Here is a 21,589-nt window from a genome sequence, read left to right on the forward strand (position 1 = left end):
AGAATGTTTCACTCCAGGTGCATTGAAATTTCGATTCTGTAGGGATCTGGCCAGTCCCTGACACAGTCCAAGCACTTCAGTTGCTACTGGTATATAAAAAATAGTTTCAAACTTTTTGAGCCACTTCGCATAGGTCCGAAGGACTGACCTTCTTTTGTCTCTAACTGAGCTGCATACATTCACTATCTGTGTCACCATTTTCTGGACCTGCTCATAGTTGTCCCTGAAACGTGTCAAAGATTTTACTCTTAAAGACGCATTGGAATCAGTCATTGAGCTTTTGGGCTTGGATTTGTTTGATTGACACCACATTGACCACCACATCTGCATGCATGTCTTTTATTTTTGCAGATTCTAGAATTATATATGAGATGTCTTTCACAGTTACCAGTACATCACACAATGGATCACAGCTTCTTGTAATTTCCTATAGTGCCAGATCCAAACAATGATTGCTGTGGTGGATGTAACAACTCCTTGGCTGATCTTGAATAAAGATTTCCTTCACACCTCTGTTCCGCCCAGACATGTTAGCTGCATCATCGAAACAGTGGACGTGTAGAAACCCAATATCTGGTGACAGTCTTAGAAGGATGTCTTTAATGATAGTTGCCAGTGTTTGCACCTTGGAGTCCGGCAGACTAGAAAAAAAACCAGGAAAAGTTCTTTTATTTTGAGTGTCTCAGGGTCAACACAAGGTACACAAAGAGTGAACTGCACCTGGCCAGCCACATCCTTCAACGAATTTGCCATAATTCTATGAAGTGGGGAATTTTTTATTTGCTGCACAATTTCTCGCTGGATCGTGGGAGCCATAATTTCCAGTACTTAATTTTGTATTGCTGGCACCACCCAAATGACATGGTCACGGTGTATCAGCCATATCTTCAGTTCTGGCACAGCATTCTTCTTCTCATCAAGAAGTATCAAGGGGTTCCCAGAGACCGTTTCATGACCTCTCAGTGTGTTTCCTATTCAACATAGGAACCTGAGTGAACTGGTAATTACTAGTAAAGCAGTTCTAGCTTTCTCCTGATCGCGACCTGGACAATCACAGGTTTGCTGTTTTCGCGTTGCTGAATAATTGCGAGAGGCCTTTGATGAAAAAGACTCTTCTTGTGTATCTTGAGCTTTTCCATTTCTTCTTCTTCTTCTTCTTCTTCTTCTTCTTCTGTTCCCTTCTTTTCTTTTTCTTCATAAACCTTTTTTAAGAAAAGTCATCTCTTTCTGTGGTCTTCTATTGTTCACTAAGTGGATGGGCCAAATGCTCTTTTCTTCATAACGTAGCCCTGGATAAGCCACAAACCATTCTGATTTACAAGGTCTTCGATTTCTTATGCTTCTGTGATGGGTGGAATTTTTTTTTGAAAAACAGGTATACTTGAAGTAGAGCCCATTGTGTTTTCATGTGAGACTGGGGTGTCTGCATGCTTTGACAGTCCTATGGCCACAACTTTTTTGTCCATTGCCTCAACCTGAAATCGTTAAGGATAAAATCGTGCAACATGATGTATCTTGCTCACATCACACTAGCATAGAAATAGCTTTCATCAAGCAATGTATGTTAATGTTGAGCACATAATACACTGAAGTGCCAAAGAAACTGGTATAGGCATGCATATTCAAATACAGAGAGATGTAAACAGGCAGAATACGGCGCTGTGGTTGGCAACACCTATGTAAGACGACAAGTGTATGGCACAGTTGTTACATCGGTTACTTCTTCTACAATGGCAGATAATAAAGATTTAAGTGAGTTTGAATGTGGTGCTACAGTTGAGTGATGGGACACAGCATCTCTGAGGTGGCTATGAAGTGGGGATTTTCCTGTATGACTATTTCACGAGTCTACTGTCGATATCAGGAACCCAGTAAAACATCAGATCTCTGACATTGCTGTGGCCAGAAAAAGATCCTGCAAGAACTGAACCAATGATGATTGAAGAGAATTATTCAACATGGCAGAAGTGCAACTCTTCCACAAAGAGCTGCAGATTTCAGTGTTGGACCACCAACAAGTGCCAGCAACAAAACATCATTGATATAGGCTTTTGGAGCCGAAGGCCCACTCGTGTATGCTTGATGACTGCATGACACTAAGCCTTACGCCTTGCCTGGGCCCGCCAACACCAACATTGGAGCTAGTTGTAAACGTGTTGTCTGGTCGGACGAGTCTCATTTCAAATTGTATTGAGTGGATGAACGTGTATGGGTATGGAGACAACCTCATGAATCCATGGACCCTGCATGTCAGTAGGTGACTGTTCATGCTGGTGGAGGCTCTGTAATGGTGTTGGGTGTGTAAGCATCCTGTCTGATCACATGCCTCCATTAATGTCCATTGTGTAATCTGACGGACTTGGGCAATTCCAGCAGGACAATGCGACACCCCACACATCCAGAATTTTACAGACTGGCTCCAGGAACACTCTTCTGAGTTTAAGCACTTCCACTGGCCACCAAACTCCTCAGACATGAACATTATCAAGCATATCTGGGATGCATTGCAACGTACTGTTCAGGAGAGATCTCCACCCCCTCATACTATTACAGATTTATGAACAGCCCTGCAGGTTTCATGGTGTCAGTTCCCTCCGGCACTACTCCAGACATTAGTTGAGTTCATGCTTCATTGTGTTGTGGCACTTCTGTGTGCTTGTGGGGGTCCTACATGATATTAGGCAGGTGTACCAGTTTATTTGGCTCTTCTGTGTATAACAACACAAGCATAAGAAGAAACATTCATATGAAATATTTAGCCTAACAGTATCAGTGCTTGTGCTTTCTCGAAGTATCTTTGACTAATATTACTACTATCAGATTGAGACTGGCCACTGTCATTAGTAATGCTAATACAAATGATCTGAGATATTTTAGCACTAGTACCACCTCCAAAAATTCCTTCATAGATTTTTGTGACATTGTGCAGTTCCACACCTAAAATAACAAAATAGTAATAGTCATATATAAATATCAGCCACGACCCATGAAACGATGTACACATAAAAAGGGAATAAAAAGTTAAATACTGAGATTTAAGAATGATTCTCCAACTCACTAATTGTATGTGTCGCAAGTAAGAGGAATCACTGTAAACATTTTTGAACATCTATATAGTAAATTACAAAAGAGGGTACAAATCAGACCTTAAAGCAATACTGCAGTGTAAATGGAAGAACAGTGTTGGACCTAACAAACAAACTTGCAAAATTCATACCAAGTCGATTGTGATTTATGATTTATTGGAAGGAAACTCACATGGTACACAAAATATTTTCAGCTGTAAAGATGATGTGTACTACTATATTTGTTCAGTGGTGAGCTGTTGTGTAAAGCACTGTGTTTTAGTGTTTATTTGACATTCAATTTTCAGTTGTTAAATCAATTTAAGTAAATTGAACTGTATTTGTACCATTACATGTAACATTTGTGATGAAACTGGTATAGAATGCTTTTCTCAATATGTTAAAACTTCTTACCAGATACGACTTTGTACTTTTACTTGCTGCTGTTTTTGACAAGTCTAAATAAAACATTGATTTGCATTATAGCACTATATTCCTTTCATAAGCTAACAAATGGCATTAATGTACTTCCACATTATGAGAGGTAAAAACATCTCAGTATTTATTGTACAGAGAACTACTTATCTCTTTGCGTACATTATGTGCTGGAAACATCGTTTCAGTATCTTGAACTGTTTATGTGTAGTGACTTGTCATGCTGCACTCTGCGTGGCATGCAGAAACTTATCATGTGTGGCGTACCACCAAGACATACAATCCATTTACTCTTCACTGGGAAGATACAGCTTTCCTACCATGATAAGAAATTACTTCAGTACGTTAGCTTCAGTTGGTATGCTGCAATACATGACCAAAAGTGCACAATATGTGAAATATGCAGTGAGGTTATTCTTCACTGCAAATTCTCCAAATTACGTTCAATGAGTTTTGGTACTTCATTTATAAACATCATAAAACCTGTGACTAATAACAAAAAGGTAGCCACTTCACCGCTAAATATGAATGTTCAGCTATAACATATCAATTTTTTATGAAATGACATGAGAAACGTTGCATAGCAAAAAGAAAAACCACACGCAAATCCAAAACAGTATTTTCGTAGTTTTTGTGTGCAAATAGTAAAATGTTTCCTGAACAAGCTACAAGGATGTAGCTCTGCCGCATTTATATAAAAGAATGGCCCAAGTGACTGAAAATCGGTTTCTGATGTGGTTCTTATGTGTTGTAGGGTGAGAACAGGATGACAGTGAAGTTTTCCACAAACAGTCCACAATAATAATACTGTGTATATGAGCCAGGGATAAAGAATTGCGATGCTACTGCTACTACTACTACTACTACTACTACTACTACTACTACTACCACCACTACCAGCACCACCACCACCACTACTACTCCTTGGCACTACAGCCCTTGTAGGGCCTTGGCCTCCCGGACAACCTCCACCCACTCTTCTCTGCTCACTGCCTTGCCTCTCCATCTTCTCACTCCTCCTCCACGTTGTCTAGCCATCTGGTCCTTGGTCTGCCCCTTATACGACGTCCACCGGGTTTTCCTTTGGAACCTTTCTTGACTGTACTGTTCTCCACCATTCTTTCTACATGTCCCAACCAACGTAGTGTATTACTCTTTATTCCAGTCATGATATCTGGTTTGTTGTACAACTCTCTGAGCTCCTTATTATTTCTGATTCTCCAAAAACCCCTATCATTCACTGGCCTGTAGATTCTCCTAAGTATTTTCCTTTCTCATCTCAGCAACAACTCCTTGTCATTTTGTGTCATAGTCCAGGTTCCTGAACCATAAATCACCACAGGTCTAACTACTGTATGATACACAGTCAGCTTCAGGTTCCTACTAAGGCTCCTTGCTTTAAATACTTTACCAGCTGCAATCCTTGCATGTTTTTTTTCTCTCATGTCATTATTCTCAGTTACCAGTGACTCAAGATATTTAAAGCTTTCACAGCGTTCATATTCTTTTCTGTTCGAAGTCATGCTTCTTTCTCCTTCACTATATCTTTTCCTAGATGTTAACATATGCTTAGTCTTTGAGTGATTAATGGTCACCCCCATCTCCGCACCATTTCTTTCTACTTTTTCAAGCTTTTTTTCCAGGTCCTGTTTTTTCCTGGATAACAAATCAGTATCATTAACATATGTAAGCTCCTGAGTCATTCTATTAAACTGTCTCTCCCCAGGGTTGTTGCTTTGTGTCTTTCGCATTACACTTTCCAATCTCCAAGGCGACATTAAACAGAATAGTGGAGAGCACATCACCCTGTCGCAGTCCTTGGTTAACTTCAAATGGCTTTGATAAAGTGCCCTAAGTCTTCACTTTACATACTGTTCTTCTCAAAGCCATTTGAACCAATCGTATCAGTTTGTTAGGGACTCCTGCTTCTTGCATTGCCTTCCAAAGTTGATCCCTTTTTATACTATCATAAACTTGTTTGCAGTCACTGAACAGCTGGTGGACATTGATGTTGTACTCATAACATTTTTCAAGGATCTGCCTGATAGTGAAAATCTGGTCTGTAGTGGATCTATTAGTTCTGAAACCACACTGGTAGTCTCCTAGATACTCTTCTATGTATGTTCTTAACTTCCCAGCCACGATTTATCCTAATACTTTATATACTATACAGAGTAGTGCAATTCCTCTATAATTCCCGCAGTCAGCTTAGTCATGTTTCTTGTGTATAGGGCAGAGTATTGCTGTACCCCACTGTTTCGGCATATTTTCTTTCCGCTATATTTCCACGAAAATCTCATGCAAAAGCCTTACTAGTTTTTCTCCACCACATTTTATCATTTTTGCAGTAATATTGCCCAGAGCCTTATTGTTTTTAAAAGTCTTGATACTAACTTTAACTTCTTCCAGTGTGGGTTCTGCTACTGATCCCTGGTGCTCTTCATCTCTGTTTACTTCCTGCTCCACCTCTTCTGCCATACTAGCATCAACCCCACCTTCGTTTTCTGATTCTGCATTCAATAGTTCACTGAACTACTCCACCCATCTGTCTAAAATCTGCTCTTTTGCTCCAATCAGATTTCTCTCCTTATCTCTACAGAAAACTGCTCTGGGTTGGAATCCTTTCCTTTTATCTTTAACCCTCATATAGAATATCCTTGTTTCTTGAGCAGTATTTCTCTCCTCTAACTCATCAATCCACTATATTTCAGATTCTCTCTTTTTCCTCCTGTATTCCTTATCTGCTTCCCTCCTCCTGGTATTCTTCTAGCATTCTTTTTCTTGCCTCAATTCTTTCTTCTATATTCCTCGTACAGTCTTCATTAAACCAGCGCGGGGTTCTCGATTGCTTCTTTCCGCCCAGTACAGTTTCAGCTGTCTTATGTTATTCCTTTAACCATTTCCCATCTTTCTTCAATATCCTCTCCTGCCTGCTCTTCGGCTTCATTAAGTCTATTTGTCGAGATAGTTTTATACTGTTGTACTGTATTTTATTATTTTTTTAACTTGGTATCATCAAACCTTGGTGTGATAGCTTTCTTGATCTGTCTATAATTGGCTATCCTCTGTCTGTATTGGATTCTTACCAAATGATGATCACTATCTCCGTCTGCACCATGACAGCTACCCACCTCTAATATATCTGAAGCATGTCGTCTATCAATGAGTACGTGATCAATCTGATTTTTTGTGATCCCATCTGGGGAGCTCCATGTAACTTTCCTTATATCCTTCCTTTGCATCCATGTGCTTTTAATAATACTGTGTATATGAGCCAGTTAGTCTGATACCATTATCATTAGAAACTTCATGCAGACTCCCCTTACCAGCTGTTTTCCTATATGCGATTTCTTTTCCTACTTCAGCATTGAAGTCCCCCATAATCACCTTAACATCATGCTTTGCCACCATTGATATTTCCTGGTCCAGTTACGCATATAACACATCTTTTTCCACCAACTCTGCATCTTCTGTTGGTGCATATGTACATATAAAGAATAAATTGAAGAAACGGGCTTTCATTTGTGATACAGAGATTCTTTCACTAACAGCGTTAAAGTTCAATGTGGCAGCCTTTTGAGCATTATCAACCAGAAAACCTGTGCCTCCGTATAGTCTGCTTCCACAGCTGTAAAACAGTGTGCGTGTCCCAGATGCTAATATTCCACTTCCTTTCCATTTCACTTCTTGTACTGCCGCCATCGCCACACTATATTTCTTCATTTCCTTTTTCAGGTTCTGTAGTCCTCCAGGCCTGTTCAGTGTTCTCACATTCCATGTCGCTAAATACCAGTTTGTATGCCGTTTCCGTTGCCAAGGCCGTTTATCCATTACATCCATCCGGCTTTCTTTGTCCTTTGGTTCCGTAACAAGCTCTTATTTCTGGGCTGAGGTTGTTAGCCTCACGCCCAACCCCCATCTTGGAGGACCTGGATTTTTTAGGGTTCACTCCCCTAGGAGGATTGGCTTCCCTACACCTAGAGAGCCCCCCCCCCCTGCCCCCTCCCCCCTCCCTATGTTGCAGGACTCACTTTGTCTGTCTCCTCCATCGAGACTTGGGTGACACTGTAGCTACGCTACCGCTGGCACAGCTCTCGGCTTCATCGGAGTACGCAAACCCTCCTGCCCGGCAATGAAGGTGCCTACGATAAGGCAGTGTCCCCTTGGAGGGATTGTGATAATGAGTCTGGATAATAAATCAGTGCGTACTAGACTTCTTAATAAAATTGTCTATAAAGCCTTAGTAAACTGAGGGCTGTTTTCAGTACGAAAGACATTATCCAAGCAATAATTGTCACAACAGATTGAGTGCATTACTTAACTAGTATCACAGGGCTGACTATGAGAAATGTGGCCGCTAAACAAAGCAGTGAGTGTCAAATCATGAATGTATTACATATTCTGATGATTACGTCTCACTTTTCTGATCCTGCAACAGGAGTGGACTTTTTCTTGCTGTGGAATAAAAGGATGATCCACGTACACTGTCATGGATGCCTAATTTCAGGACAAGCTGCAGTGGGTTATGGAGGGATTTTCTTGCAATTCTACACCTAGCTCAAATGCTTGCGTCCAGATACTGGTTTTCGTGCAACTAAGAAGAATTATTCCATCTTAGTTCTCGATACAATGTTTCATGTACGTTGTTTGAGCCTTTCTGTACAAGTTTAACTAATATTGTTACATAGTGATTATTGATACATTTACTGATTGAACCTCTGATTGCCTTGTCATAGTGGTAGGGAATGTTTATTCACTGACTGTTGTTAATTATTTCTGGAACATTTCTTCCCTTTTTCCTGCTTAAGTCCTTGGAGCTGATCTGTTTGCCACTGATACAGATGGTCAAGCAAGTTCTGAGTATTCCAGTATAGATCCAGGCACTATTTGTTGCTTTTGTATTGAGATGTGGTGCTCCCTGTAACTCAAAAGCATTTCCACTGTGTGTATGGCATAGCATTGTTGGCCGGTGTTTGTCATTTTTGATAGGACTGCACTTGGCTCGCGTCTGTGTGACCTCGAGACTAAACTGATCAAAAAAAGTTTTAATCAACTACAGATCTGCAAACGTAATGTGGACTTAGATTCAAGGGGATCTGAACAGTAAGTCATGAGAGTGGTGGCAATGTGTGTTTTGAATGGTATTTTATTATGAAGGTGCAGAAGACAACAGTTACCAATGTAAAGGGACAGCAAAACAAATTTTTTACAGTCAAGATTTCTGCCTTACGTCTGACGCTCCTCCCCCAAATTCAGTGCACTGGCCTCACTGTAGTTCATCTATATGACATAGCCGGCCCTGAGGGACTGATCAATCTCGACTACTGTTTGAAACTGCATCGCAGAATTTGTTACATATGCATACAGAGGCTGTGCTTCATTAGGAGTCACAGAATGAAAAATGAGATGAAGGGAGAGCAAAAGCAAAAATCACTGCCAACAAAAATACTGATTGCATTTTTCTTGATGGGAGCAAGGTTTATTCACTGGTTCTGCCTATAGATGAAATAAAACTCCAAGTGAATTGGGGGGCGAGGGGGCAGGCGGCGCAGAAACCATATCTCGCCCCCCCCCCCCTCCAACTCCCCCCCCCCCCCCCCCCCCCCGCCCCCCAGGATTTGAAGTGCGCGGGGGGAAGCAGGGCGGGGTGCACTGCACCACCTGCATCACCCCCTTCCCCCAGTTGATACGCTATTGTGTTTAAGTGCAAGCTACTGGGACAACTCAAAAAATATATCACAGAAAATGTCTTACTCAGGTCTTCTAAAGGCTTCCATTCAGTGGACTATGCATGAACACTGTAGCCATGCACAAGTCATTGAAGCCACTCTTGTTCACATTCATCCAAAGGTTGCAATTTCTGCAACAATGAAGGTGACTTCCAATTTAAAAGAAACTAGACTGAAACATTGGAAGATTAAATCTCTGACTTAGAGCTTGAGTCATATTTAAGTAAATACATTAATATAATGACAGAGAATGGTTTAAATAAAATAACAGTGGAAACTTTTCTGACTATAACACAAATAATAGTAACAAGAAGTGCTAAAAGAGGGGAGTTCCATACAGAAGATTGCAAGTAATGATAGAGGAAACAAAATTACTACGAATGCTCAGTACTGAGGAGAAAACTAAGTAGTGGGTTATCAAAATGTAAGCTAAAATGGTTAATGTTCAATAATTTTGTGAAGTTGCTCTGGATTCGATTGGGCATAGTCAATTGTGGATCTGCATATGTTACTGAATACAAGCTGTAGCATTGTGTGAAACACATAAAGACAATGATATATTTCCAGCTTTTGAGATTTTCTTAAGATGCAAGCTGGGGCAAAGTTATGTCTCAAGTTTCTTTTTGTTATCAGATGCTGTGGAATAGTCGTCTGGAGTGACCTGATTCTTTATCAGACAAAATGGGCAGGACTTTTTGGAGGCACCTCTACCTTAATATATGGCGCTAACAGCTTGTTGGAGAAGGCTCTGTTTAAAGGGAGGAATGTGGTTAGGTTTTTCAAAATGTGTGCAAAGCATATATAGTACATGTAATATTGGTTACATACTGTCTTCTGCAACAGTAATGAAAGTCTTATTAAGACCGAACGTGTTTTACATAATTCTAAAGCATCTTCAATGGTCACTTTCTGGAGCTGCAGAAATAGAGCTCAAAAAACAAAGACGAAAATGTCCACATATAGCAGTTTCAGTGGAAACTAATGTTTGATTTCATTTGGATGACTCGCAAACTTCCTATTATCTTTTCCTAAGGCTTTGATGGTGCTGAAAGGAGCCAGTTAAGAGGTTAAAGGGAGGCTGTTGGTACTTTGATTTGTTAACCTGAGGTTGTCTGAGTTGCCACGAAGTAGAGATTTAATGGTGTTATACTTTGACCTTTTTAATATTGTTTCGTGGATCTGAGTGAAACTGGCCAATGTTATCAAAATGATTCCACTACTATTAGAAGTGTGGGAAGGTGATTTGGATCTGTCTATTAAATATAGTTATTCTTGCATTCATTCCTTTTGGCTGCTAAAATACAGTTTGCATCACTTGCACAGACACATTGAAAATGTTAGTGCCAAAGTACACACACATCTGTTTTGAAATTTTCCAAGTATAAAGTGTTGTGAAGCTGACTGTAAAATCTTTTGCTTACTAATTCTTATTGTTAATATAAAAAATATAGATTAAAGTTAAGCAGGCCCAGCAAGTTTGTATAATGCAAAGAAATTTCTTCTGAAGTCAAGATGACTAAATGTGAATTATTTTACTATGACTGATTTTGACAGAAGCTTGCTCTCATCATCTGATTTGTGGAAATAAGTAAATAAATAAATGGGTGTAACCTGTATAAGTTTGTATAGTTGTCACACAAAAGATCATGGGCAAGTTTTGAACAGTTTAACAATTTAAAAAATTATATTCAGATAGAGCAACTTTTGTAGGCAGGCAAGTTGTCATTACATATAACTTGGCATGTGATGCAGGGTAAAAAACCAATACATATCAGTTATACGGTTTCACAAGTGAGATCTTCAGAAAGTTTTGTAATATCTGGCAATACAGTACCATAGCAAGTTAAATAATGTTGTTGGCAGTGACAGTTGGGTACAGAGTTACCATTATAAATGTAAATTAGGATTAAAGTGAGAGTGAGTAGTCTCCTCTACTCCTAAATTATTTACATTCTGCCAGAAATTCCTTACTATTTTGTCAGCATTGTAGTTATAGCTGTGTGCAGCGGTCAAGACAAAGAGGGTGGCTGATACATTTGTAGTTCTTCTAAACTCTTGATGATGGTCTTCTACAGGACTTTTTATGGGGAGTAAGAGATACATAGTTCACAGTAACTGTATATTCAGCTGTTTCATATTAGTATCCATGTAGGCAAAAATTTGTCAGTTTGTATGTGCTGAGCTAACTGCTGAAGAAGTTGTGTAATGTATGGGTGTTACTAGTTAAATATCAAAATTTGTGTCTGTTGCACTTTTAAGTATTTAGTTTCAATTTTCATTTGTCTTTGCAATAAATTTACTCATTTGTAGTTGATGCAACATGAAGGAGAGCTTACAGTTTCACTGTTTGGCAGTTCTTGAATAGAGAAGCTTATGTTTAACATTGTTGATGCTCTGTATGTACTAAACAAATAATTTATCTTGTCAGGTTTTTGTGTGAAATTAGTGGATTGACTAGATAACAAAAAAATTAATAATATATGGAAAAATTAGTACATTAGTGACATTTTGAATATTAGTGTTACTGAGGATTGGGACTCTTTTAAGCATATCATTCACTAAGTTCTGACATGGGGAAGTCCAGTGCAGCATTTGAATTTTGGCATTAGTCTTGCGTTTTTATAGTGTATGTGAGTGCCATGTTTGTTGCAGATTTTTCTTTCCATATAACACCTAAAAAGAAATGACTAATAGAAAAGACAATGTCTTTAAATATGTCTGCTTGTGTCTGTATGTGTGGATGGATATGTGCGTGTGTGCGAGTGTATACCTGTCCTTTTTTCCCCCTAAGGTAAGTCTTTCCGCTCCCGGGATTGGAATGACTCCTTACCCTCTCCCTTAAAACCCACTTCCTTTCGTCTTCCCCTCTCCTTCCCTCTTTCCTGATGAGGCAACAGTTTGTTGCGAAAGCTTGAACTTTGTGTGTATGTTTGTGTTTGTTTGTGTGTCTATCGACCTGCCAGCGCTTTTGTTCGGTAAGTCACCTCATCTTTGTTTTTATATATGACTAATAGAAAAGATACATGTATCCAAAACACCTTCTATCGATAATGCTCTATAGTTCTTAAGACATTTTAAAACCACCAAAAGCTGCTTTATGAACAATCTGTGTTATTTTTGACTAGTTTTGATCCAAAGCATCATCAGGTCGATAAATATTATTGATGTAAGCAAGGAAAGACGGTGCATTGATATCAGAAGTTCAGACAGAACACAGGTCCATTGCATCAAACAACAAGGTTTTCCTCGCTTTAAACATTTACAAATGTAAAACTGCACGTTTTACAAAAGTACATAAATGTAACGACCCATGATTACAGTGTCTCAAAGTATCACTCAGTTGGAATCAGCCAACTCCTACAAATACGTGGGTGTCACTATTTGTTGGGTTATGAAAAGGGATAATTACATAGATTCAATCACACTTAAAGTAAGTGGTAGACTAGACTCATTTGTAACATACTAGAAAAATGCAATCTTCAAAGAATATTGCTTTCAAAACACTTTTGCAATCCATCCTAGAATGTTGCTCAAATGTGTGGAGTACAGCAGGGAATGTTGAAGGTGTACAAAAAAGAGCAGAATGTATTGTCACAGGCTTGTTTGACTCATTGGAGAATATCACAGAAAAGTTGAAAAATCCAAATTTACAGATGCGTGAAGAAATGACGCATTGTACCTTGGCAAAGTTTTAAGAATCAGTATAAGTGAGGAATCTGTGAATATACTATAGTGCCTACACAGCACACCCACCGAGTCTACAAAGACAAGGTTCGTAGATGAGTTTAAGCAGTCATTTGTCACAGGTGGCATACATGAATAGAAACCCTAACATTTTGTACAGTGTAAAGTGACATCTGCTATGCACTTCAAACTTGTTTAGCTGAGTATAGGTGTAGATGTAGTGTATAAATAGCTAAAAAGATCCATTATGGTTCAGTTGCACTACTGGATACCAGTCACTGGAAACTGTAAAATACATTGACACATGTATTAGGAGAAGTTTATTGTGCAACAGCCACATAAAATTATTAATGGAATATGCCAGACTGAAATTCGTTACAGGAATTACAATAAAATATAATTCATCCAAAGGAGATTATTGTTTAACAGTTTAGGATTTTTGCTAGTTAAGATTAATACGAAAGATTCAGAGAACAATTGTGTGTTTTTTTTCTGTGTTTGCTTAGTGAATGGGAAAGCAGTTGGGGGAAATTCATTCCACTTCAGTGGCAAACTCAACAAGAGCAGAATTATGCTTCATGAAGATGATCAAATTCTGAGTGTGTATGTTTCAAAAAATTTATTGTTTCCTCTCTTGCACATCTCTCACAAAATAACTGTAACAATGATGCACAAGCAATTTGTGCTTATGCAGAGGGCTACCCTCAGTCATTGTTCCTATGCAACATTCACAAACGGGAGGGAACCAGTGATACACAAAGGCTGGTGGATAGAGATGGTACGCAATGCACCATCTCCAGCACACCATAAAATGGTCTGCATACCGGTAGTACAAATTTAGATGTAAATGTTTTTATTCCCTCAAATCTTTTGCTCTATTTTGTTGGGTAGGTGACTTCTCATTTCAATAGCTATGGTGTTTTTTACCTTCTGTTTGTTTGCTACATTTTCTGGCATTTTGCCAATAGAAATAATGAATGAATGGGAAGAAAGGAAAAACAGAAAAGATATTAGTATGTACTAAGGCTTTCACAGCCAGCGCCACTTCTATGACAGATCATACCACGCCAATAGGCCAGGGTGCAGCAAGTGTGTCACATTTCTGATGTTTCATTTAGATCAGTGCCACGCATATTGAGGGTTCGAAATACCAAACATTGAAGGTGAAATGCAGAACTGCTGGACCGTGCTCCATCATTCTTGTAAGCCCTTTATATATCACAAAAGATAGAAATGGGATAACGTAGGATTTTGCTACTGGACTGCCATGTTGATAATGTTTATATTTCAACATCTGCTCCTGGTTCAAAATGTATGACAGGGTAGCAGTGAAGAAATTTGTAATAATTTCGTGGGTACTCTTTTAGGGAGTTGCAGATGTTGTTATCTGAAGAAAGAAGAACGAAAGAACAGCTGGAAAATCAAGTCGAAGAACTAAAAAGTAAATCAGTTGTTTCAGAACTAAATGTAAATCAAAAGGAACTATTCGAAAAAAGAATTAGAGAACTACAGAATGAACTTGAGTCAGTAAGGAAAAAACTGAAAAAGGCAGAAGGTAAAGCCAAAGAAACTCCACCTGCATTGCTGGAATTACAGGAAGAAATGGCAAACATGAAAACTCAACACCAGATTGCAATTTTACAGGTACGTGAACAATTAATCTGTGCTAAGCTAGATAGTAATACTTTTTGCTGCTATGAGCTATGCAGTGTTATTGACAGACCTTATTGCACAAACTGTAATTCTATCAGATATTTTTAATGTGAAATTAAATTTTCAATCCCAGTCTTCGCACTGTATTGAGAGAGAGAGAGAGAGAGAGAGAGAGAGAGAGAGAGAGTGTGTGTGTGTGTGTGTGTGTGTGTGTGTGTGTGTGTGTGTGTGTGTGTGTTCACATGCTGCTAGTATTGTGAATGTTGAAGTAGTTACTTAAAATACGAGGGCTGTTCAGAAAGTAAGGAACGATAGATCGCGAAATGGAAACCACAGTGAAAATCAAAACTTTTATTTGCAACAGTTAGCTACAACTTCCAGCTACTTATGTACATAGTCACCTGTCGGACTTAGTATTCTACCAACTTCCTGATATCTTCGTCACTGAAGGCAGCTGCCTATGCTTTCTGCCTATTCTCTACGCTGGCGTACAGCTCATTGTCTGCGCCAAAATGTTGTCTCCTTAGCCAGCAGTTCATTTGAGTAGAAACGAAACTCAGAGGGAGACAATTACGGGCTGCATTGTCGGTAATCAAATATATCCGATTGAAAAGAATGCAGGAGCATCTTCATTGCCCCTGCAGAATGCGGCTGAGAATTGTCTCGAAAAAGAAGACACATGACAGTTATGTAATGTTGGCTGCATAGCTTCAGGTGAAATTTCTCACCAGGCCCCTGTACTTGGCGGGAGATACTATTGTTCTAGGTATCTTTAGGTGCTGCCTGTGTGCTCAGAACTAAAAAGAATGATGTAACGCGATCGGCGAACATACTAGACATAGCCCAACACACCTGTGCAAAACTTCATTGGATTTTCACTGTATTTTCCATTTCGTGACCGATTGTTCCTTATTTTCCGAATAACCCTTGCACATAGAAATACATTAAAAGATGACATTTATCTATGACAAGGAATGCAAAAATGCTGCCTTGGAAAATCTTTACATAGTCTTCCAGAAGGTAACAGAGCTTGAAGTTGAGGTTTTAACTTTTCATGAAAGGTGATTCGTAAGTAAGGTTGTGTTGAGTTTACGATTTTTTTATTGCCTATATGTAACACTGATGGTGTTGTACTTGAAGAAAAAAAGAAAAGAAATACAGTCAAAAGATGATTTTAACTGGTGAAAGTTATCTTGTTTCCATGGTGGAAAACTTTATACATTATAAATAGACTCCCTAGACTCCTTTTTTACCATAATAAACTGGCTTTGACAGATAAAACTTATAGTATATCATCTTACACAATATTACTGTTTGATAATAATAATTTTGTTGAGAAGGAAGTTGATTAGTTGTTAGTATCATTCGTAGAACTTAATATACTGTTTCTAGTTAATTTCAAAGCATCCATATTAGTGAATTTGTAAATAAACATGTTGCATCGTGAAACAGGAGTTATTTAATAACATCATTTGGACTGTAAACACTGTGCTGTACTGAAGACAGTCCAGGATGGAATTAAAATAGCGCATTACTTTTCAGCATATAAAGAAGCATTGAGTCGGAGAAAGGCACAATGAAAGAGACTGCCAAAATATTAAAGCTTTTGGACAAGTTCTTGAGGCCTTCTGCAGTAGAAAAACGAACACACACACACACATGTGGCCACTGTCTCAGGGTACTAGAGCCCGACTGCGTCTGCTGGAGCAGCAATCTGCTGGGATGGGTGGTGAGGGTAAAAAGGAGGCACAAGGTGGGGAGAGGGGATAACATAGTAGATCTGGGGGAGGATGCTAGTGCTTTCCTGGTGGGGCTGTTAGTTGTAGGGAGAAGTAGAGATGCTACAAGTCCCGTCCTCTCCCCTCCAGTCAGAATGCGCACTCTCTCTCTCTCTCTCTCTCTCTCTCTCTCTCTCTCTCTCTCTCTCTCTGTGTGTGTGTGTGTGTGTGTGTGTGTGTGTGTGTGTGTGTGTGTGTGTGTGTTTTGGTGACAGCCTTTAAACATCCACAAGTATAAGCATGCGTGTCTTTATTTATTTTTACCTGGAGTTTCTTTTGTAAAAATATTTAATATGGAAGATGGGTATATGGATATCAGATTATATGTTATCTGTTAAAATAAATCAAAATGAGACCAAGATGTGAATTCTTCAGTACAATTAGATATGAAGGCCTTTCATTTCCTCCACCTAAGTGACTTGACTTGATGAGAAGGTATAGCTCTACAGCAAACAGCAGCTAAGAGGGAGACAGGTAGGTAGATTAGAAGGATTAGCAAATGAGAGATAAGAGGTTAAAACGGTATCAGGGATGCATTTTGGTATTTGGTGCAAAGCATTGAATGATAAACAGGTAATGTAAGGAATAGCGCTATAGCGCTTAACTGTGTTATTGTGTGTATGTAATTCTATTTTTGCTTTTCCTCGTTTACTAAAATTTGCTTCCATTTCTGCCCGACATTTCTGAATGCAGCCATTATTCTGTATTTCTTCTTAGACCCATAGCATTTCATATTCTGAAAGTTGGTCGATACCAACTCTTTAGCATTATTGTCATCACTGCAAAAGAACTATAGTTTCAGCAGCAGCACTCATATTTGTAAAATTGCAACGTAGTAAAAGTGCTGCCAAAAAGTAACTCATATTTACTATAGATTAATTAATAATAAATGTAAACAAATTATTAAGATCATTGTTTAGTTCCTGGAAACAAAATCAGGACCATTGAAATCTGCTATGAACTGTGCTAAAATGTTATTGATGGTTGTGCCACAGGTATATTTGTGGCTATCTGAGAATCATCTCATTGGGTCTAACAGCCAGGCTATATTGTTGGGTCATTTTATGCTGTCTTTTTCAGGGGAAAAACCTAAAATTTATTTAATTACAATTACATTGGAAGAACAAATCACCTTACAGTGTCTATATTTTCCTCTATGCCCTATGTATAACTATTAATTGAAAGGCGCACGCACGCACGCACACACACACACACTCACACACACACACACACACACACACACACGTGTCAGTGTGTGCATGTGTACCTGTGCCCCTACTCTAATTTTCTGCAGTATGTAACAACTAATTGGGGAAGCAGACATTACCATATGTGTGGCAGGGCTCCTGTATTGTGCTGACAGAAGCTGGTAGGTACATCATTGCTTTGTCACATCATTTATGGTTGGTTTCCATTTTTTCCCAATTTCACTGCTTTTATGTTGCCTCAAATTGTGATACATTGTATTGTGAAAATACTACTTGCAGGCTACCTGCTCAATATGGTTTAAACTCTGATATTTACTTACATGACACTGTTTAAAATATTAAAGGTGTAATGACTTCTCTAATACTGATACACCACTTTTACACAACCCCTGAAAACATTCCAATAAAGGGTCTTTAAAAAAGTGCCCCAGCTTTGAATTACGTAGTATATTTTTGTTTATTCATCAATTTCCATAAATATTCTAATTGTTGTTCCAGTCTGAATTTCTCACATTTCTTTATTGTGTGCCTAACCATGGAGCAGTTTACTAAAGCACATCATATGCTAATAATGAAAATATTTTATCGGAATGGAATAAGTTGTGCGGCTACTGAGTTATGCGTACTCTTGTTCCGTGCAAAACATTGCAATGATTAATGACACTGTGGCTGTTTGTCCAGTGAAGTCAGTTGTTTGTCATTCTGAAAAATTGGCTAGTGGATATTCTTTAGTATAGCAAATTCTCCAGGATGTTCCACTTTCTTATTTTTACAGAATTCAGTTATTGCAGTAGCTGAATGAATGGAGATGATCACAAAAATAAGTTAGGTTTTGTTGAATGATTTTGAAGTAGATGAGAAGAAGGTAGTTTTCTGAGCAACATCATGTGACAAGGCACACTTACACTTCAATGAGTTTGCAGTTGCGGGATGTTGGAAAATCCTTGCATGATGCAAAAGAGGGAATTGCATCCAATGGATCTTATACAATTATTCACAAGGTTTTACGGAGCCTATGAATGTGCAGACACACTGTGTACAAATCATATGCACACCTTATTTCATCATAAGATTTTCTGTAAGTGTCACTCCTCTAATGATTCTTAAAATGTTGCATTGTCTAAAAATAGACTCTATTCATCTGTTGGCAATGGTATTGAGAAACATATTTCTCTGTGCTTCCAAAAAATATCAGATTTTTACAGTGAGTTATTGCTGTGAAATTATTTTAATTTTTCAGGAACAGAAAAAGACTGCTGATGCTGAGGAACAAGCAAAGCATATGGCTGCTATGCACGAAGAACGTGTGGCTAGCTTAGAAGCTCGGCTTGCTGAGTTGTCATCAGCAGTTGGCATGTATGACCGCCAGCTTCAGCAGGACCAAGTTGCTATACAAAAACTCAAGGTATCTATAATTGTAATTTGCATTCCTCTGTGTTAACACTTAATTTTGCTTTTGTTTTCAGTTTTGTTGCTCTTGGATCCCGAGAATTCTGAAGTAGAAGAAACTAAAAAAGAGAGAGAGAAAGACTGAAGTTAACAATTCATTGTGTAGGTTATACAGTGAGTTGCCAGAAGGCACATAAATATGACTGAATTTGTTTCTAAGCTATGTGACAGTTTACTTCTTCAGAACTAACTACAGAACTGGGATAAAGAGGCAGAAAATGCTCAGGACAAGGATGTGGCATCCGTAAGCTTGCTCTTGTGCAGCTAGAGGGTGTTATGTTTGGTACGCAATGATGTATAGGAATAGACTGGTAGGAAAAGATAGAAAAGAGGAAGAGAGAGGCTGCGGAGAGTAGGATGTGAGTGTAGAATGAGTGAAGCAAGGATGGGGTGACATGAGGAGACATGGTACTAGGTGCAGGTATGGGGCAGGGACTAAGGAGGATTGTGTGATGAAAGGATGTGTTGTGAGGATAGTTCCCATCTATGTGGTTTGAGAGAAGCCGGTGTTTATGATGGTGAGGGAATTTTTGTACAGTGTAGAATGTGAAGCAGCTACTGAAATTGAACATGTTGTGCTCAGTGTAGTGTTACATTCTAGTTTGCAATTAGGCCCTGCTGCAGTGCAGTAGCAGTAAGCAGACAGATATAGTGGAAGTGGACAGGAACCCTCATTATGTTCTGTACGTTGGTTCAGTGTGTTTGCTATTTTCAATTTTTTTCATCCCTTCATCATAGTAATATTTATGGTCTATTGTTTTCATCCATCATTATAGGTTGGTTCTTAGATTCTCACAGAGTAAAGCTAATGGGAGCAGAAAATTTATTATTAAAATATCTTGTTTTGTCATGTTGATTTTTCTGTAGGTATGATAAATGTACAGTGACACACTGTTGCTTCAAAGATAATTACATAAATCATACATTGCAGCCAACATGTTACTTCTGAATTTTGGCTGCTACAAAGTTCATTATTGATTGTAGATTTTTCCTGTATCATGATTAAAATAAATAGGTAATAATGTACCTTGGCAAAAATAAATAGGTAATACCAGATCACTAGGACTATTCACTTCCTAGTTTTGGTTAAAATTGTTTTAATCACTGTCAAATTATAACACTGCCCATGTCAATTTATTTAAAATCAATTCAACACAGATGTACATTTATAGTCTTCAACCTTTTTCTGATAGATTTTTAAATTTTTCAACACATTTCCCACTCATAATGTGTAGTCAAAGACTCGTGAATAAACTTTATTATATTCTTTATAAATAATCACACACAATATACAACTCAACATTCTGTCATAATCAAATGTATTACTTTCAATACTGTTAACAGCTTCGTAGATAAAACAGGCTCCACAGTGTGGCAATTGGACACTGAGTAACTGATTTGTGTTATCAGAACATTTCATCTGTCTTCAACAATGTGCAATAATTAAATATCAGTGATGTAGTACACCAGTGAGTGGCCTATTCTCTTATGGCCATTGGCTGGTAGGTTTTTCACGATGGTGCTAATCAGACCCAACACAAAAGAGGCCTGTGGCACTGGTCTCGCTCAGTAACATAAGTATTCATGTTAACCTACTTTGATCCTAATACATTGAAGCCATTACTTAAAAATAATGCACATTCACCTTACATAACTCATCTCTTGAGAAACGTAGTGTGTGGAATAGTTTGACACATTGCAACACCATGTTGTATCACTGCGTGGTCATTGACAGTTGGTTAATGGTCATTCCCACATAAAGGCTCAGCAGAATTTACAGCACAAATGGTATATGATGTGACTTCTTTGACAGTTGATTGTGCCTCATATAGGACAGGATATGCCTGTGATAGGTCTCGAATAGGATATACTGGGAGGGTGCATAGTACAAGTGTTGCACCTGGCTCTGCCACATGGGTATAACCTGTGTGGCAAGGTGTTGGGAATAAGGTGTAACGTAAGAATGGATCAGGCTATTCTGTAAATTGCATGAGCAGTGGAATACCACTTTGTAAGGTGTCAGAAGAATCGCTGACTGTTCCTCATTAATGGGCTTCTTTTGTGGGGGTGGGGGAGAAGTAGTGTATCCTATTTCAGTTAGTTGATGGAGGTGGTCGAAGGATTAGGAATATGTGTGGGTGTGATATTGGAGATGTGTTTATGGACTGTATCTGGACAGTGATGGCTCGCTATGAAGCCCTCAGTGACACCTTCAGCATACAGCCAAATTGTTGCTTGATGGCCAGTGGGTTTGATATGGGAAGTGCTTTTAATAGAGCAGTTGGAGAGTTGAAGGTCAACATTAGGAAGGTTACACACAGGGCTGTGGAGGACCAGGTGAAGCAGGTGGGAGAGAAACCGTTCAGGCTGTGGAGGAGTAAGGATAGAATATATTGACCCTCAGTCTAGATCATCAAGATATCAGTGGACATGAATCAGACAAAGAGTTCTGGATGCTGGGTGGCTAGGAAAATTTCCTCTAGATCACACATAAGGAGTTTGACATAGGACGGTGTTCAAGGATGTGATCCAGATTTGTTTGTTCATCTTTCCTTGAAACCATGTATCAGTTTTCTGCATTGTAGTTA

The 21,589-nt window shown here is 38.8% G+C and overlaps 1 protein-coding gene across 1 annotated transcript in view; it reads left to right on the forward strand.

Moving 5' to 3' along the window:
- Positions 1-21,589, forward strand: part of LOC124805277 (GRIP and coiled-coil domain-containing protein 1) — a 106,750-nt gene that overhangs the window by 60,040 nt on the left and 25,121 nt on the right. Inside the window, exons 6-7 of the mRNA XM_047265789.1 lie at positions 14,281-14,557; positions 18,793-18,957. Of these exons, the coding sequence (XP_047121745.1) occupies positions 14,281-14,557; positions 18,793-18,957 (442 nt within the window). The remainder of the gene's footprint in view (positions 1-14,280; positions 14,558-18,792; positions 18,958-21,589) is intronic.

Source organism: Schistocerca piceifrons, chromosome 7 (assembly GCF_021461385.2).
Source record: "Schistocerca piceifrons isolate TAMUIC-IGC-003096 chromosome 7, iqSchPice1.1, whole genome shotgun sequence".
In the NCBI taxonomy this organism is placed as follows: Eukaryota; Metazoa; Arthropoda; class Insecta; order Orthoptera; family Acrididae; genus Schistocerca; species Schistocerca piceifrons.